This window comes from Natator depressus, chromosome 7, assembly GCF_965152275.1.
Source record: "Natator depressus isolate rNatDep1 chromosome 7, rNatDep2.hap1, whole genome shotgun sequence".
NCBI lineage: Eukaryota > Metazoa > Chordata > Testudines > Cheloniidae > Natator > Natator depressus.
Genome location: NC_134240.1, coordinates 121,320,481 through 121,340,948, shown reverse-complemented (window position 1 = coordinate 121,340,948; position 20,468 = coordinate 121,320,481). Strand labels below are relative to the sequence as shown.

The following is a 20,468-nucleotide window of genomic DNA, read 5'->3' as shown; positions in this document are numbered from 1 at the left end:
ATTCCGGTTTGCTCCGCCTGATCTTTTCCACACTGCTGAAGTTAATGTGACAGGAGCCCGAAGATGGATTACCCGCTGCCATATTGCCCATCACCTCCAATCAGGAGCTATCTGTGTAAACTGATTGTTCTAATTTGCTCTCATTATTTTTACAATATCAGGAGAAAATAACTCACACAGCTCACTGTCAAAGCCATGAAAATCAGCCATTAGTTAAACCTAGACACTGAGTGGCTTTATTAGGAATACTGCAGTTTATTGATGCAGCTTCTGGAAACTAAGATAATATCGGCCTTTTCTAACCATGCTTTTTTAACGTTTATGTAGAAAGGAAATATTTCCTGTTTATGTAGAAAGGAAATATTGGAATACTACTCTTTGCAATAGGATGCTTGCTGTCCTGTTGCAGTTATCTTGGGACTTTGGTGTGCAATGCAGACTAGAAACAATGGAAGTCTAGGTTACACATTAGGAAGGGCAGAACATACAGTGTATCTGTACACAAGCGTGTCTGAATATCTCAGCTGCTACTTTACAATTGACACAGAAACAAGCCCATCACTAAGACTATGAACACATACGCAAATACAACTTAAATCCTATTTACCAGTTCAAAGGGGTGCACAGAGGCAAGGCTGATGGGTCCATGATTATATGGGCAGTACACAAGGTCAAAGATTTGGCTTTCAGTAAACAGAGGAGCCTAAACAGTTCCATGAAGGTCAACAGAGTCAAAACATAGGGTCTGCTAGCGGGATTTCCAGATGATATGATACAGAGACATGGTCTCAAAAGTAGCCAGGAACTACTTTTCCTACAGAAAAGTATCATGCTGCTACAATTTGGGAATGAGTCAGTCAGTGCAGAAAATGTTATTTCACACTGAGCCTCCAAGGACTCTGCAGCCAAATGAATAAATGAAGTATTTTAGTGGTGGTAAGTCAGGCATTATTTTTATACCGAGGGGTCTCAAGTTCAGAACATTTGACGTCTAGATTGTATATATAGAGTGCCTTCACGCTTGCAAGGGATTCGTATTGTTCTGGCTGCTGCTTATTGTATCTTAGTATAGGGAAATGCTAAATGGGGGATTAACAAGTATATGATAGCTTAAACCCTGCTAAATATAAACTCCAAACTGGTGCTTGCTATCCTGCAACTCTCACTATGCCCTCGGAGTGATGGGCAGAGCTCAGACGACTGATTTCTACATTTAAATAAATATCTAAATTAGATCCACTGGGGTAAATTCAAAGTGACTAGTTCTAGACCTACATTTTATCCCTCAGGCTTATTGCCAAGATGCTGTGCCAGTATACATGAGGCGAGCTAGAAATCGCAAGAAAGGGGACAAAAAGGTAACTGGCTACCAGGTAAGGTTTAATTGTTTGCCTCTGACAATTATGAATTGCTCTGGTCAGGAACGGAATTCCTGTGTGTCTTGCACAGTGCTGAGACCTCTGTCAATCATTAAGCAGATTTTATATAAAAAAGGATTATTTCCCCCTCCAAAAGTGATGGAAATCTGGCTTCTCCTCACTTCTCTTACTGTAATTTACATGATAATTTTCATTAATGTTTTTTAATATATATTTTAAAACTCTTTAGAATTGCTACAGAGTTTAGCTTGTTGGGTTAATTTTTCCTCCTTTCTATGAGCTAAGTCCCTGCTTTGCTTGGCTTTTTTTTTTTTTTTTTTTTTAATTGGCCCCCTTCTAATGGATCTCTCTTTGAGGGGCGTGCCATGCTTTTCTCCTTAAAATTCCTGCACTGAAAGCCTGCACCATACTACTCTCTGCAAAACGTGCTGATGGCACAAATTACAAGCCCCCAGCCGAACACTCCAGCCCCCACCATTCGGGCAGATTTATGTGGGCTCTTGCCGACGTTATTACAAGTCAGAGTTTATTGGGAAATTGTTACATTATGCGGAGTGTCTAACAAATTGCTTATGCTGCTATAATTGGATTACAACAGCCGCTTGCTCCCACCGGTAAGATTAGGCAAGTAGGACTCCTGCCGATCTCTGAGCGTTAGCAGTAATTTTATTTGCCTTGCCTCTCTCTTTCCTAACAACATGCCTCTTTCCCTGCCAGCTGTCTGCTGAAAAGGCACAGGCTTGTTCCTTGGCCCTAACAATGCAATTACAGCCCTGCAGATCGCACTGTTTGTGCATTAAGTACAGAGCCAAAACGAGGCGAATTGATCGTTTGACTTTTGGAGGAGCCATGTGATCTCGGTGTGCGGGTGATCCGGCATGCATCAGTGGGCAATGCTGCAGTAGATGCTTGATGATGAATTTGCTTTAGACTATTTCTCCTCCCTGTCCTCTCCCAGCAAAGAAGACACTAGAGCCTCCTCCACACTAATCTAGACCAGTCTACAAAGGCTGGCTCAAATAGATTACCTCCTTTGTTTAGATTAAAATCAGAAGTAATTTTAGCTTCTGAAGCACCTCATTCAAATGTATCTAGTGGTGTCCCTGCACTGGGTTACAATCAGAGCAGGTCAGTCACATGTTCATGCTGAAAACATTCATAAGGAGTTCTCATGTTTTCTAAACACGTTTTACTTTGTAGCCTTAAATTGGGTAACATAGTAAGAAAAGTCTGGTCGATGCTGCCATCTTGGCACAGACCCTGACTGCCATCTGTGGTGGCAATCCCTGTCTTGGCACAGCCCCTGTAGTGAACTTCAGAAATGGCACTGCTTCTCGGGTCCCCTGAACTGACATGTATTGTCTGCTTCTACAGCCACCTAGGGTTTAAAATGCTCGGTAATGTACTCACAATATTTTACATTTCTATCCTGAAGGATCCCAAAGCACTTTAAAACTACAGGCCCAAGATTGCAGCTCTTATTCAGGTGATTAGCCCTCTCTAGTTCAATGTGACTACATGTCTAATGCAGTCACTTCTGGGGTGGAGTGGTTCAAACCACCAGTGCACATCATATTGCATAGCCATATGCGCACACAGAGATTATGGCCAAGGATACCAGGGTTAAATTCTTATTCTCACAAAATTGCCATTGCATCTTTGGTGCCCAGGCAGAGAAGACAGAAGCTCAATTTCTAAGACCTCATGAGGAAGACTCAATAGTTTATAGCAGAACACTCAGTTTTTCTCCATCTGAGCAATGGAAAGATGGGCTGAGCTGATGGTAATGCATTCTGAACTTCTAGTTCTAGAGGTTTCAAACTTGATGCTAAAACCAGTAAGCCATCCCCAAAGAGATGACTGAACTTATTATATCAAGATTAATCTCCCCCCAAAATATACAGTTAGTTCCCCCTCACAGAAGAGTTTAGGAAGATTCATAATTGTAAGGCATTCAGAGATCCTTGGCTGAGAGAGGACTTTTGAGTGCTAAGTATTATATTAGTATATTGCTTCAATGTTTCTCAAAGACTATTCAAAAAGGCACTTCTAACTCTTATTTGATATATAACTTTGCTGACCTAAAATGGCGGGGGGGTGGGGGGCAGAGGGGGAAGAGGAAACTGCTTGACAGTGTTTGCATCACTGGAGACTAAAGAAGCCTGTTAACATGTAGTTTAACACTCAAAAGAAACTCTGAACAGCTGAAATGCCTTATAAATAGCTCAGACCCAGAGGAAGTGCAAACGTCTGCATTGTGAATTGTAGATCTTAATTACAGACAATGGCTGGTACAGCAAGTAGCAGGGCAAAAAAAGTGAAACAGTTGCACTGTTCATAGCTGGCAATAATTCTTCAGGAAAATATTTACTATCAATCAGTTATGAGAAAAGGGACTCTGCGCTCATAAAACAGCACGTCGCTTCTCATACTAGGACCATTTTGCTTCAGCATAATCTGAATTTAAACAGCTTGTTTCCTGCGGATATAATTTTGGAAATAAATAAAACAAGTCTATCAAAAACTGGAGAATGGGTATGTGGCGGGAGGGAGAATATCACACATTTCTGTCAGTCGTTTGCAAAGAGATTATTAGACTGGGGGGAAGCTGAAGGAAAAAACTTGCCTTGACCTCACAAAAGGTAGGAAACTCCAAATTAAGGTAAAAATCCCAGGCAGACACATGGTCATGAAAGGAAGATCACTATCACATCAGAGCTTTTATAAGCACCTCTGAATTTCTTTGCTATTCAAAGATCTAAAATACTGAGATTTTTATGTTGCTCTTTATGTGTTCAAAGCACTGTTTGAACATTAATCAATCTTCAGCAACATACTTGTAAAGTAGGCAGCACATGTCATCCCCATGGTTGCCAGAAGAACTCCTCGTTATTTTTGCTGATACAGACTAACACGGCTACCACTCTGATACACATTACAGATGGGGAGTCTAGCACAAAGAGGCAAAGTGACTTGGTCAGGATCACACAAGTCAATGGCAGAGGTGGAATTAACTCAGTTCCCAACTCCTAACCCTATCCTCATTCTTTCACTTGATGATTTTATCATCTTTCATCCCAAAACACTTTGTATCCAAACTATAAACAGGAAATACTAATCACCATGTAAATACAGCCACAGTCAGGGCTGAGCACCCAACACTACACAGGGGTTTAGGACAGAAATTTAAGAAGCAGAAGAATACACTTTCTGATTCAAACTGCTAAGAGAATATTAGGGAAAAAATGTAATTATTCAAGTGGAATTCATCCTGGAATAACCTTCTCTACTCTGATTCTTATGTATTTTAAGATTTAACAGGTTTCAGAGTAACAGCCGTGTTAGTCTGTATTCGTAAAAAGAAAAAGGAAAAGGAGTACTTGTGGCACCTTAGAGACTAACCAGTTTATTTGAGCATGAGCTTTCGTGAGCTACAGCTCACTTCATCGGATGCATAGCATATCGTGGAAACTGCAGAAGACATTATATACACACAGAGACCATGAAACAAAACTTCCTCCCACCCCACTGTCCTGCTGCTAACCCACATATCTATTCAGGGAACACCATCACAGGGCCTAACAACATCAGCCACACTATCAGAGGCTCGTTCACCTGCACATCCACCAATGTGATATATGCCATCATGTGCCAGCAATGCCCCTCTGCCATGTACATTGGTCAAACTGGACAGTCTCTACGTAAAAGAATAAATGGACACAAATCAGATGTTAAGAATTATAACATTCATAAACCAGTCGGAGAACACTTCAATCTCTCTGGTCACGCAATCACAGACATGAGGGTCGCTATCTTAAAGCAAAAAAACTTCAAATCCAGACTCCAGCGAGAAACTGCTGAATTGGAATTCATTTGCAAATTGGATACTATTAATTTGGGCTTGAATAGAGACTGGGAGTGGCTAAGTCATTATGCAAGGTAGCCTATCTCCCCTTGTTTTTTTCCTACAAACCCCCCCCCCCCCCCAAGACGTTCTGGTTAAACTTGGATTATTGCTGTGCACATTGTAAGATGAGCTATTGCCAGCAGGAGAGTGAGTTTGTGTGTGTGGTTTTTGGAGGGGGTGTGTGTGTGTGTGGGGGGGGTGGTGGTGAGAAAACCTGGATTAGTGCTGGAAATGACCCACCTTGATTATCATGCGCATTATAAAGAGAGGTTTCAAAGAGGGATGGGCTATTACCAGCAGGAGAGTGAGTTTGTATGTGTGTCTGTGTGTGTGGGGGGGGGGGGGGGGGAAGAGTGAGAAAACCTTGATTTGTGCTGGAAATGGCCTTCCTTGATGATCACTTGATGATCACTTTAGATAAGCTGTTACCAGCAGGACAGTGGGGTGGGAGGAAGTTTTGTTTCATGGTCTCTGTGTGTATATAATGTCTTCTGCAGTTTCCACGATATGCTATGCATCCAATGAAGTGAGCTGTAGCTCACGAAAGCTCATGCTCAAATAAACTGGTTAGTCTCTAAGGTGCCACAAGTACTCCTTTTCCTTTTTCTTTTTAAGATTTAACAATATTGCAAAACTGCATTGTTTAAGAAAAAAAGAAGACCTCCCTGAAAGGTGAAGCAGAATTCTGTGGTGGTTGTTGTGATGTCTCAAGTATAATGAATGCTCGGACAGTCTCAAAGAACAGGAGTTATCCATCTGTGACTTAAAGGGACCAGAAACAATACAAAAGGGCAATTTCAAATATACAAGGTCAAGCCCTCCTGCCATTATCTGGGGCATCCAGCATGGAACCCTAAATGTTCCATTTTAAAGAGTACCTGCAGCTCAACTTGGAATGCAAGAAAAACGTCTGTGCCTCAAGCCATGTCTACACTACAAAATGATGCTGACCTAACTTATGTCGGCACGCAGCCGCTGCCGTGATTAAATCGCGGGCGTGTGCACACTTGGCTCCTTGGGTTGGCACTGCGTGCTCTCACCAGGAGCGCTTATATTGATTGTATTGTTAGTGTGGGGCATTGTGGAACGGCTTCTGAAAGCCAGTAACAGTTGACGTAAGCAACTCAGTGTCCACACTGACACTGTGTTAACCTAACTACATTGACCATGACTCTGTACCACTTGAGGAGGTGGTGTTATTATCGGTGTAGAGAGGCACTTACATCAGCGGGAGCCAAATTTAAGTGAGGACACTTCCAAGGCTAGGTTGACACAAGGCAGCTCACGTTGACCTAACCTTGTAGTGTAGATCAGGCCTAAGGGCATATCGACACTTAAAAAATTACAGTGGCACAGTTGCACTGCTGTAGTGCTTCAGTGTAGATACTACTTATGCAGATGGAAGGCGTTCTCCCATTGGCGTAGATAATCCATTCCCAAGAGATGGTAGCTATGCTGATGGGAGAATTCTTCCGTTGACCTAGTGCTGTCTACACAGAGGGCTTGGCTACGCTTGTGAGTTACAGCGCAAGAAAGGAGCCCCGGGCGCACTAGCTCACTACCCGTACACAGTGACAAGGCACATAGAGCGCTCTGACTCCATGGCCATAGCTTTGCTGGTACTCCACCTCGGTGAGTGGAATAACGTTTGCTGCGGCACCAGCGTGAACGAGGTGTTGCTTTACTGCGCTCTGATCAGCCTCCGGAAACCTCCCATAATCCCCTTAAGTCAAGTGGCCACTCTTGTCATTGTTTGGAATCGGCTGTAGGAATGTAGAAATGCCCGTTGAAAGCTCCAAAAAGAACAGGAGTACTTGTGGCACCTCACAGACACAAAGTCTAATGTGCCACAAGTCCTCCTGTTCTTTTTGTGGATACAGACTAACACGGCTGCTGCGTTGAAAGCTCCATTTCTGACAGCCAGCTGCTTAGCTCCTCCGAGACAAAGCAACCATTATTGTGGAATGCTGTGTGTGAGAGAGAGAGGCGGGGGGGAAGGAGGGGGGTCTGCTGCTGTCTGAACTGACAAGACAGCATGCTGACATGCTCTCAGCCCCCCAAAAAGCCCACTCTCTCTCCCCCCACATACACACAACACACTCCCTGTAACACTCCACCCCCCCCCCACCCCCAGGCCATTTGAAAAGCACGTTGCAGCCACCTGCATGCTGGGATAGCTGCCCATAATGCATAATGCATCCCTCCCAATGCCGCTGCGAGTGCCGCAAATGTGGCCACGCCAGTGCGCTTGAAGCTGTCAGTGTGGATAGACGGCAGCGCTTTCCCTGCTGCGCTACAAAGGCTGGTTTAACTCAAAGCGCTCTACATCTGCAAGTGTAGCAATACTACTTTGTGCATAGGTAGGTGTCTTCATCCAAGGATCTCAAAAGCATCTTATTAATAAACCTCATATCACTCCTATGAGGCAGTTAGCCCCATTTTAGAGAGGGGTAAACTGAGACATTGTGGTGAAGTGATTTGCCCCAGGTCTCAGAGAAACAATGGCAGAGCTGGACACAGAATGCAGGAATCCTCACACCTAGTCCCTTGATCAACCACTATACTCACTCAGGTTCTAAAAAAAATAATGACCGTCAGCCTGTAAGGACAATGCCCAGAACAGATAACATGCTTTGGATAAAACCACTGACTACAACCTAATAGGCTGTATATGAAATCAAGAACCCACAATCACTGTAGCACAGCAGAACTCTGGACATCAGGAAGGTGGAAAGAAAGCACATTCCTTCTACTGCACTGTCTAAACTGGAGTTTTCCCCATCATAAGCAGGCCAAACCCAGACTGCAAATTCAAGCTTGTTTTGTGCCAGAATGGGGCTGGAAAAGGGACCTTGAAAAGAACGAGTGATACCATGTGGGTAGCAAAGAATGTTCTAGAAAGCTAGGAAGGAAGAAGTACCATGGAATATGAAATAGAGTGAACACTTGGTACAGCACATATGTACGAGGCTGAACTAGCTGCCGATCATTTAAAGCCCAGGAATTGCCAAATGAATACAGAAAAATGGGTTGATGGTGGAATTGGGACCTTGTGGTATCAACTTACAAGCAAACCCTTTATTAAAAGAACCCTTCAAATTAGAAGGGAAGCGGTTGAGGGTTGAGAGCTGGGTCTAGTGCAATCCAGTTTATGAGAAGGCAGAAAGACAAGACCTTCCTGCTGAGTAAGGGAAATGCGCCATCTACAATAAAGGTGCAGCCAGGGAGATTGTGGACCCTTCCGAGTTAGCCAGCAGTTGGTAATAGCCTGAAGAGCCAAACTAAACCAGATCACCTCTGGGGCAGAGGGAGAATAAAATGGACAAAGGTTGAATAAGAGGTGAAGGTCAGCAGCAGAAAGCAAGTGAGAAAGGATGCTGAACAGCGATGAGAAACCTTATTTGCACATCCAAATGCATTACAGAAAACACGGTGGCACACCAGATGCCAGGGAATTTTTAACATGCATCACTCTAGTAGAGAGTGAAGCGCACATCAACATCGCTATCTGGCTCAGAGATGCTGGCTTACAAAATATGGAACGAACAATAGGAACAGATGCTCATTTGGTCAACTTTCAATAAACCTCATTATAAATCAACACCTTGTCTTTGGAGCTGCAGCTCATGCTAGGTCTTTACCTTATTTAACCATATATCAGCAACTCCTGGGGAGGTTGTCCACGTGTAGCTGCACACCAGTAGCAGCAGCGTGAGAGGTTTGGGGGTGGGGAATTGTTTCCCAGTCATGTTATGGCCTGTGTGGGGACTAAACTCTAAGCAAGTGTTACATATATTTTTAACACAAATATCCTTTGCAAAAAATGTATCTAAATCAACACCATCTTTGGGTAATGTACCCAACGGAAGAGGATTAGATGGCGAAGATCAATGGGAGTTACTCCTGAGAACCAAAGTAACAAACAGGGGACTGTAGGTAACAGCTACAAACTGAAAATGCCTTACAGTAAACTGTGATTTACTCCACTAGTAGTGCTTCAATTTCAAATGCGTCTAAAAAAAGACCACGTCTGTTCTTTATTTAATTCATTGCATCCAAATATGGCCAAGTTCCTACATGGTGGAGTTTCAAAACAAATTCATAGCAAAAAAGCAGGACAGAGGACAGGAGCAGAATCTCAGCAGCAGTAAAATCACCAGGGCTTGTTTGTTTGAAGAGTAGAATGAACTCCCATATGCAAGATAAGATTCAGAGCATTTCATTGTCAAAAACAATTGTTGCTCCTTATCAGCCTATGGATTATTTGAGTACAGACAGTGAGAAAAGCACTATACCAGCAGTTCTCAAACTGTGGGTGGGGACCACTAAGTGGGTCGTGACCCCGTTTTAATGGGATTGCCTGAGCTGGTGTTAGACTGGCTGGGGCCCAGGGCCAAAGTCAAAGCCAGAGCCCCCCCACCCTGGGTGGTGGGGCTCAGGCTTTGGCTTCAGCCCTGGATGGCGGGACTCAGGTTACATGCCGCCCACATGGGGCTGAAGCCCCTAGGCTTCAGCTTTAGCCCCCTGACCTGGGCTTCGATTTTGCCCTGCTCCCCATCCTCGGTGGCAGGGCTTGGGTGGGCTCAGGCTTCGGTTCCACCTCCTGGGGTCATGTAGTCATTTTTGTTGTCAGAAGGGGGTCACAGTTTGAGACCTTCTGCACTATACAGAACACTGAGTACCCAAGGTCTTAAAATAGATCCAGACAGCCCACTGGGTGAGCCTGGAGGTGGTATCCCCATGCCGCAGTGCCTCACATAAAAAAAAAAAAAAAAAAGAAGAAGAAGATCTAAAGCTTTTTAAAATAATTCCTGTGTTTTTCTCTGAATTAGGAAGAAGAGCACTGACTAGGTCAATTACAGCGGAAAGGCTGCACAGAAGATACCAGTTAGAGACAGATTTTGCTGGAGAGTGGCAAACAAAAGCTTCTCTGGGATGTGGAAGTCACTCTACCTGCAATCTTAGATGAAACTGCATATCAGCCACTGTACAGATCAGATAAACATCAAGTGCAAACCCAGCAAACAATGTCAAGTTCAGCAGCAGTGGTGCACAAACCACTTTCCTGCTGAATAGTGCAGAAGCAAGATAAAAAATGAATGACAAAGCTTATGAGAGACTGAATTATGATGCTGACGTGGAGCCTAGGACTTGATTCTTACCCAGTGCTGACATTACAGTGCAGTACTAGAAAGGGTAATCACACGGTTAAAGGTGCAGTCCTCGGAATCAGATGTTAATCCCTTCTGTCTTTCACCACTGGATGGCTAAACGGAAGTTGAAAATCCTATGGGACTTTAAGCACAGAGTGCTGACATGCAGGAACCCCACTCAACCTTGCCAACATTCCCCTTTCAATAAAACACATTGTAACACCCCAGGCTATGAGACATATCAATCATGGAGGATGAAATCCACTCCTGTGCTGAGAGCTAGCACATGGCCTATGAACTCCTTAAGTCCCACTTAAGTCCTTCACCCTGAGTGCACTTAACAGTTGCACCATTGCCATGCAGTTACTACACTATTGGTATAGCGCTAACTGGATTATAGTGGACCAACACGTCTACTATAGTTAAGGTTTAGATCAGCTTTCTGTTTAAAGCTTGACTCAAAGTGCTCTGAAATCTGCACAGTTACTCATATTGTCTTGAAATTTGGTGTACCTAGGTAATTTGACCCAGGGGTTCCTGAGACATGGTCCCCCCCCCCCACCCCATACGTCAATGGTTTTCCTGGATTTTACCAAAATATTTTTGTTCACAGACAGGGATCAAACCAGGACTGAGATCATCACACCAGGGTCTCAATTGCTCGAAAGTTACCCTCAAAGAGAGCATGCCACACGCTAGCCAGAGTTCAGCTCTCCTTGTAGGCACATAGCTAATGCTCACGAGTGAATGGCTTACACTGAGCATGCAGACAGAGGAGCCTATAGAGCCTATAGGTTGCATCTAGAAGTGTCTCGCCGCAGCTGGATAGCTCAAGGAGCTCAGCCAGTGGCACGTCAAGTCTCACTTAGGACACAAATCTGGAAAAGGTCTGAAGGCATAATGCTAAATTCTGTCGGCCTTATTTTTTTTTCTTTTTTAAATTTGGGGGAACGTAATTAAAATATTTTTGGAAGAAATAGGCATGTGAATGCTAGCTGGAAGGGAAGGGGGTTTGGGGGGTGGAAGAGTGGGGGTTAAATGAGAATGGGGTGAGGAGGGGAGAGGGGTTGGGAGACTGGGAAGGGGGACATGGATGTGAATGGCCTGGGCACTGGGGGAGAATAGGAGCAGGGTGCCTGTCAGCCCCACATTCTCCCCTCCTGTGTGCGCCAGGATCTGGAGGGGGCCTTCCTCTCTTGTGGAGTTCGAGTGCCTCTCTCCACTTTCGGGTGTGTGCTGGCATTTGGTGGGGGCCACCTGTCCCTCTAGAGGGTCTGATCCTCCCTCCTTGCCTCTACATATGAGCTACAAGACAGGAGCATTGCCTCTTTCCCTGCTCTCCCATGTGTGTGTGCTGGGATCAGGGAGTAGGCCCTGCCCCTATACGGTAGTATGCCCCCTTCCCCCCCCTTCTTCATATGAGCTGGGATCTATGGGGCCCTGTCCCCCTGGGGGTGTCTGAGCCCCCTGCCTGCCCTGCATCAGGGGATTTGGGGAGCCCTGTCATGCTAAAGGGGATCAAAGCCCTTCTCCTTGTGAGCCAGGATCTGGGGGGCTGCCGCTTCCCTCTGAAGGGGCCTGAGCCCTGCATGTGAGTCAGCATCTGGGGAAGCCAAGAACAGGCAAGCTGGAAGCATGCACCACACACTGCTGAGACTGCAGTGAGGAGCTAAGAATGGGCATGCTTGATGCACATCACAGATTTCTCAAGCACTGGGGAGGGAGGATGGGGAACACCCGCGGACATGAACAGAGCAGTACACACCTCAGAGTGATTTGTTTCAGGCTTTATTTTTCTCCATGGGGTTGAGACCATCACACCTCGCAGAGCCTCCTATCCTTTCAGTATTACCCGGTGTGGGTGATCTGGATACAGCAGATGACTAATTTCATACAATATTATTGAGTGCCAGCTCTATTACTAAGTTTGAGAAGACTTTTCTGTTTAAAGGGTGACTCTTCCAAGTGCTCTAAAATCCACATACCTGGATTGTCTTGAAATTTTTTGTGTCTCATGGGAATAAGGGTAGGGTGAGTGACCCAAATTTGGACCCAGCTGACCAAGAGGTTGCCGAGATACTTCTAGAAAAAAAAACCACAGCATTTCATAATGTTTGCAGATTCTAGCAACTTTGACCTCTGAAACCCACCCTGAGCAGAAAGCTGAGAATGAACTGTTAATGTTTGGGAAAAACAAGCCTCTGTCAAGGTTTGTTTTTGTAAGAAATGTAACCTGAGTAGAATAACTAATTCAGAAAGTGCTCAACCTATTCTCAAAAGAAAATATGTTATACATGTGAATGTTCACTGGGTGGAGCAGGGTGATTAGGGGTGGAAGAGTAGGTGAGAATAGGGGTAGGGTCTGCAGTGAGGGTTGGGGGTATTATGGGGAGGGAGATAAATGCAGTAAAGTGGTAGGGGAAGGAAAAGTGGTTGGGGCCTCAGGTAAGGGGGAAGGGGTGGGGATTGGGGAAACAGGTGGGGAGAAAACAGGAGGGACTGGACAATGGGAAGGGTGGCAGGGGAAGTTGGGGGCTTAGAGGTGGGAGCCTGTCAGTCCTGAATCTTCCCTTCTGTGTGTGCTGGGATTTGGGGGACCCTGCTCCTCTTGAAGTGTCTGAGCCCCTCTCCATGTGCGCTGGGGGATGGGGGGGAAGGTAATATAAATGTAAACAACTGAAAACCAGGAAATGAATCATTAAGGTACATATCACCTCTTTGTGGAGTGTGTCAGTGGGGTGGCTGGCCAGAGTGTGAGTGGACCAGTTTGGAAGGGGGTGAACTGGGTGGAGCTAAGGCATGGCCCACGAAACCTGGCTGAAGCAGGGGCAGGAAGCCCAGTTGGGGTTGCGTAGTGTGGGTGAGGGGCCCGGCCTGATGTGCAACATGGACTCGGTGACATAATCAAGGAAATGCACAGCCCTCAAGTAAGCTGCTGCCTGTGATGTGTGTACGCAGCAGCACCAGGCAGGAGACAGCAAGGAACAACTGCTCAGCATGGCTTCTACAGTGCTAACTAATGGCTTAATGGGACAGGAAAGCGAGCAGGAGCTGCAAATGTTGGTGGGGTTGCTACATGTTGCAGGAGATGGTGGGGCAGGGGCGGAAAAGGAGAGAGAGACACTTGTCTTCTCTCGCCTGCCTAAAGTTACTGTAGCAACCCTGTAATAAAACAGTCAAGATTCTGTGACACAGACCGTGTGGGAGATTTCTTTCTCTGGCCCTGTTAGCCGCCACACAGTGCAAATATTTCAAAGCATGACCATTATCGCCATTCCAGTTGAACAAAATGTACAGGAGTGTGGAAGAGCACTCAGGAATCCCATAGCAACTATAGGGCCTAAGGGAGAAACCACCAGGATTATTATTGGCTCTGCCACTGGCCTCCTGAGTGGCCCTGGGCAAGTCACTTCACCTTTCTGTGCCTAAGTTTCTCACCTCTAAAATGGGGATCTACTGATGAAAAGTGCTATGTAAATGCTAGCTTTTTTTGTTATTACCTAGCTACAGTATGTGTCAAATGGAACTCTAAATGAGAACTATAACTGCCTAAATGACCACTAACTCTAACATACTTTTCTCTTTCTCTTAAAAAAACTAGCAAATTAATTGAGAAAAACCTTGTTAACCCAGAGCTACGGCTGCCTGATGGTATTTTGTGCCCTTCCAGAGTGTCAAGTTCAGCAAAACTTAAACCTCTGAAAACAAAGAAATATAGAGTTAAGGTACACGTCAATGCAGCCTTAACTGTGCCCCCTGAGTGATGACACAGTACACCCATAGCGCACACACTCCCATTCTGCCTTTGCAGATAGTGCATCTCATGCAGGAAACAGGGCACATGAGAACTGTAGCACAGTCAAACACCTTCTCTTTGCCAAGCAAAACTTGTTTTTAGGTGAGCTGCATAGAACAAGAGCTACCTACCCTTGTTTACACTCAAACACTGAGTCTCCTCCCCAGAAACAAACCGGCATGTGTTAAACTTTACAACTTCTTCACTCCTTTTACAATCCTTTAGCCCTTACACACAGGATTCCAACACACACTAGATTTTCACTTTCCCATCACTAAACACACAGCTCTCATATCCCACCTCACTGCTGACAATACCTATGGTTAGAAGACCTCTATGTCCTGCTACTGACAACCTACACAACACAGCAATGCAATGATGGATACTGGATCCTTCAAGGTACACAAGTGCCTCCTTCCTTTCATCACACATGGGGTCTCAGACCAGATCCCCTCATATCACAATCACAGCTCTGCCAATCTGCTCCAACTAATGCCTCCTCCATTCAGTACAACTACACCTAACACAGAAAATGCAGCTAGAGTGCACGCAGATAATTTCCAGTGGCCTCTGTCAGCTCCAGGAGGGCAGAGTTAAGATTGCATTGGTGTGTACCTTATCTCTGTATTATTACCCATTTTCCATAGTTTTGAGTTTTACTGAACTTGACATTCTGGAAAGCTGCAAGATACCACCAGACAACCTTAACTCTGCATTAATGAAGTTTTTTGGTTTTTTTGGTCAGGGAATTTATAACAGGGAATTTATAAAGTGCTTTGCTACACCTGGAGCATAAGCGGCCCTGAGAAAGCCAAGTTCACTTTGTTTTGTAACCACAAAACAACAGCATCAGTAATCTGTCAGTGACAGAAACCACTACTAAGGGAAAGCAATTATCCCTACGTAGTAGGGAAACGTGCTCAAAGAAGCCCCTGTTAAGCTAATGCAAAACCAATGCAAAATATATATAAATACTCCATCTCCAGGGTACATATATCCTGGAGATGCAGTATTAAGAACATGTGCTTTTCCATGTCTGAGGCCAGAATTCAACTCCATCTCTACAACATAAAATGAATATTGCAGTCTCTGGCACTCTCGCTTCGTTGCTTGTCAGGAGCCCACTAAACATATTTTTGTAAGGAGTGATTTCATTTTTGTCCCTACCATTCTGAAGGGGCAATTTCAATTCAGAGGGGCTCAAATAAAGTTAATAGTTGTAATTCTACCCCACCCCCTCCTCAAAACCAGATGATCAGGTCAAAAGGAGCTGTTGCATGGTAGGTGGGCCCTGAATGGAAGCCTTAGACTATCTTGGTAGTAGTTGTACACTGGCTCATTTGTAGGATGCTTGTGATCAGCATCATGACCCCAGGCTGAAACATGCTAAATACCAAGGGCATTTTGCTGAGGGCTACAAATCGTGTACTTTGGTATCCTGTCAGGAGCGTTTCACCCATTTTGTAGAACAGGGGTAGGCAACCTATGGCACACGAGCTGATTTTCAGTGGCACTCACACTGCCCAGGTCCTGGCCACCGGTCCAGGGGCTCTGCATTTTAATTTAATTTTAAATGAAGCTTCTTAAACATTTTAAAAACCTTACTTTACATACAACAATAGTTTAGTTATATACTATAGACTTACAGAATGAGACCTTCTAAAAACGTTAAAATGTATTACTGGCACGCGAAATCTTAAACTAGAGTGAATAAATGAAGACTCGGCACACCACTTCTGAAAGGTTGCTGACCCCTGTTGTATAACAACGGGCATGACTGCAGGTGGCAGAATGCAATACTGTACCTCTTGATCAAAGAGGGTCATTGGGCAGCGAGGGGCAAGCAGGGATCTGTAGCTTGCACAAGGCTGCACCTCTCTAACAGAGGGTGACTGCAAGCTGCCCCTTTGGGTCACTGCAAGCTGCCCCTTTGGGTCACTTGTGTGCAACATGAAGCCAACATTTGTGCAATGGAACAGTTCACAGATGGAGCGACAGGAGCACCTTCAAAGGCCAGCAGAAATGTGGGTCCTGAACAGACAGGGCAGATTTAACAGCCATTCAAAATTAAGTCCAAGAAAAGGGAATCTCAAGAAGATCCAAGGAATAAGTCAGAAGAGGGAGCAAGATTTCTACTGGTCGCTTGATAGTGACAGAAGAGCAACAAAATGCCAGCTGGTTTCAGTAACAGGTGGCTGCATGCTCTGATCTGTCTTGCATGCCCACCGAACTTCTTTCCAGCGGAAACATGGAGCTTATGCAAGGCTGAACAGATCCTTTATGCAGCCCTTTTTATACATACAGTGTCATGGCTAGGATGTTTTCTGCTCGCTGACAATCCCGCATGTATACATCTTATTTTATGCTAGTTACACTTAGTTTTAGGAAAAGCAAACCGAGAGCTGGGTGGTTACTGACATTTCCCCCATCCCAGTTATTATATTGCCCTACAAAAGTATCTTATCTGATGTAGCGATGTGAAAATGAACATATTCACTTTTTCTTCCAATTCTCTCTTTTCCCCTTCCCTCCAAATATCGTGTTAGGTTTGTTCTTTTAATTACAAGGGTTTTCCTTCAATGTTCTTTCTGTATTTCCTCTTCACCAACCAACAAAAGGCCCCATTTTGCGAAGAGCCTCCATCCACATATGTTCATGTAACTCTGGGTATTGACCAGCAGAGGGTACTGGAGACAACGGCACAATGGGAACAGTTACTGCTTCTACAGGACATCCAGCCCGTTGATCTGGGTGGCTGGGGACCCATACTCCCATTTATCACAGTCTGAGGAATGCGGCACACTGCCAGGTCAGCCTATGGTACAATTGTGAAAGACAGAAGGCCTGAGCAAACTACTTGTTTTCTGTTTAAAGTATGTTAAAAATTAGTTTTTGAAAAAAACAGGTACTGCTCACAAAATCGACACAAAGATTACTTACTTTGGCCACACAATTTTCAGTCTTCATAGCAGTGCTCGCTAGACATACTGTTTCTTGGTTTAAGCACAGTCTGGCACAGCTGTTGTAGGTCTGTGGAAAGATTAAAAAAATTCTGAATGGAGGCACACAATTTGCTGTAAGGCATCAGATTTTTGGTTCAAGATACTCTTAACAACTCTGTGAAGCCATTCTACTACATTTCGGAATCACTTGTCTTTCCTGAACAAAAGAGGAAAACAGGGTGAAATGAAGTTTCGAAACCCACTCAAACTAGTCTATAAAATAAATCTATGCAGTATGTGTGTGTGGGGGGTGTGTGTGTGTGACACAAAACATCCCTCCCCCCCATCCTGCCTGGATATATTTTTATTTTTAAGTATAAGCTTAAAGTAAAGGAACACAGAATGGCCTGGTTCACCCCGCTCTCCTCACAAGTCATAACACCAATATCTGTTGAGAGTGGCTGGGGTTAGCGTATGGATAGAATTCAGCAATTTCTGATACTTGATCCAAAAGAAGGAGAAATTGAAAAACAACACACAAATCCTTTCAAATGGCTCTCTGCTATGTGGACTAATGCACTAGGTCTTTCAGCAGTGAGTGGGATGTCTAGATTCAAACTGGGACAAAGTCACAAGCAAACAGGCATTTGATGGCCTCAAACTATTCCTTGCAGACATTTGCCCACATCATAAAACCACCACTTTGGCATGTTTAGCACTTCCTACTCAGAAGAGAGATCAGAATGAATAAAAACATTATAAATCATGATTTAGATGCACTGACCTAACTGTAATCAGGAAATTTGGACAGCACTTTCTTGCTCTATGTATTGCTCCAGCCACTGTTATCTGAACCTCATTTTACAAGCATCAACATTCACTAAATTCAGTCCAAAACTTGAGAGAAGGGAGAGGGAAAAAAAGAGAGATGCTTTGTTTCCTCATCATTCATAATTGAGCATTTTTTTTACCCACCTGGTTTTTCACTATTTTCTGTTGCATCTTGCATTTGCAGTGTTTTATACTTACATCTCCTCCACTCTGACTTCCCCCCGAATTTACAAATCCATTATTATGTATAGGAATACATGATAGAATGTATTACTAGGCACTGCATAGATTAAGTGCTAGGTACATATTAAAAGACGGTCCCTGGCCCAATCTAAATAGACAACAAACAAAAAAAGCATTATTCCCCATTTACAGATCGGAACGAAGAAAGAGAGAGATTAAGTAATTTGCCGAGGATGCAAAGGAAGTCTGTAGCAGAACTAGGATTTGAACCCAGCTCTTGAGTCCTGGTCCAATCATCTCTCTTCCAGGCAAAGTATACAAGCCTGCTGAACGAGCCCACTTTTCAGAAGTCAGCCTTAGAATAATATTCTACCCAATAACCACATTAATAACTATAGGGATGGGAAAGAACTGATCGTTTGAATACAAAATCAGCAACATTCCATTTTGAGTCCACGAAGCAGAATCTAAAAACTAGAACTGGCTCAGTAGGAAGGGTGACCTCTATCATAACCACATAGAACCACTAGTGAGCAAGGCAGTGTATAAATGAAGAACACTTATTCCAAAGCATTGCACAACTCCCGTTATTTTTATTCACACACAAGGGACAGGGACACTCAAAAGTTTCTAGTCCCAATGACTCCCTGTGGCCTTGGACAACAAGTCATCCAATTTCTCTGAATCTTAGCTTCCTCATCTATAAAATAGGGATAGTACTACGTACCTCAAAGGGCCGTTTTCACGGCACTTTGACAGCATAAAGCACTATGTAAGTGCTAAATTATAAAACAGCCATATAATTCCTCACCTTTCCACAAAAGATGAGAAAGAAAATGAAACTTCAAGGGGTATATAACTTCTTTGTTAAGGATGTGGAAATGCATTCATCTTGTGCAATGAATAAATATACTGCAACCTGGAGAAGGTATATACATGCCCAGCAGCACGTTCAACAAGGTCTCAGGCTAAAACTTTAAGAGTGATCTATGTATTCTTTTAAATCAATACAAAGAGTTTAAGACACTAAATCACTAGCAATGCATGCACTTATGTTGACAGTTTATGACACCGTATGACATTCATTCTTCCTTCACTTATTTACCCATGCCCAAGTTCAGAGCGCTATGTTTCAACTGAAACACATGATAACCTAAGAATGGGTTACCTAGGGAGGCGGTGGAATCTCCATCGTTAGAGATTTTTAAGGCCCGGCTTGCCAAAGCCCTGGCTGGGATGACTTAGTTGGGGTTGGTCCTGCTTTGAGCAGAGGGTTGGACTAGATGACCTCCTGAGGTCTCTTCCAACCCTAATCTTCTATGATTCTATGACATCTGAATTTGAGGGACTCTAGTATTACAGCTCCCTTCACTGTTTGAGGTGCCTTGGCGATCAGCTACTGTTCCAGGAGAAACAAAACCCTGAACCCAGGTCTTGAAAGATAAAAACCTTTTCAGGTCACCTTTAAAATTGGACCCTAGTAAGAATCTTTTCTAGTTTGAACCCACCCTGTTCCAGTCTCCCCTCACTTTGAGTCATGAGAAGAGGGTTCTTTGCATAGGGAACACTTGGAAACGGTAGCCTGGTTCTATGCCAGAGGCATATAGCTTTGCGTTGGAGTGCTTTAATATGTTTTTATATTGCATATAAAGCATGCAAACATAAACCAGTTTGCTGAAAGCTACCCTCTTTGTGAAAGCCGGCTGTAATTCTGAACAAGTTTTCAATTTTCACACTGCTGCTAGGGTAAAACATTTTAAAGAGTTTAATTTTTACAGTGGCTTCACTGACATGGGATTATCTAACAAAGTAATGGCTAATCAATAGAGGGTTTAGTTGTCAGGTGAAACATATAACACACTAAAAGGGATTGATTGCCAGACTCCTCCTTATTTACTAGGAGGTATATATTTAAAATGACACAAACTTGTTACCAAGCTGCATTCCCTTAACCTTGCAAAAGCCGTTCAAGAAGAACGTTAAGCAGCCCTATAGCAAAACAGCTCTAATAAAAAAAAAAAGTCCACAAATATATGGCAGCATCAAATCATGTCAGGAGCAGGAATGTGGTGCAGAAAACGGGAACCACAAAGCCGCATTCATTCTTAGCCAAGGGCTTAAAATGCCACACAGATGCTAGACCATAGTTCACTAAACATATCTAATCTCACTCCATGAGTATCTTAGATTAGATTTTTCTAATGCTTATATGACTGGGTCTGATAGACTTCTGCCTTTTTAAAAAGAGAGCATGACCCCAGTGTAAAGGAGTGCAGA

At 43.9% G+C, this 20,468-nt stretch overlaps 1 protein-coding gene across 14 annotated transcripts in view; it reads right to left on the bottom strand.

The window, feature by feature from the left end:
• BTRC (beta-transducin repeat containing E3 ubiquitin protein ligase) overlaps window positions 1-20,468 on the bottom strand; it is a 167,215-nt gene that overhangs the window by 62,322 nt on the left and 84,425 nt on the right. For all 14 annotated transcript variants that reach the window (XM_074959479.1, XM_074959469.1, XM_074959473.1 and 11 more), the window contains one exon: window positions 17,176-17,265. In XM_074959479.1, coding sequence (XP_074815580.1) covers window positions 17,176-17,265 — 90 coding nt within the window. The remainder of the gene's footprint in view (window positions 1-17,175; window positions 17,266-20,468) is intronic.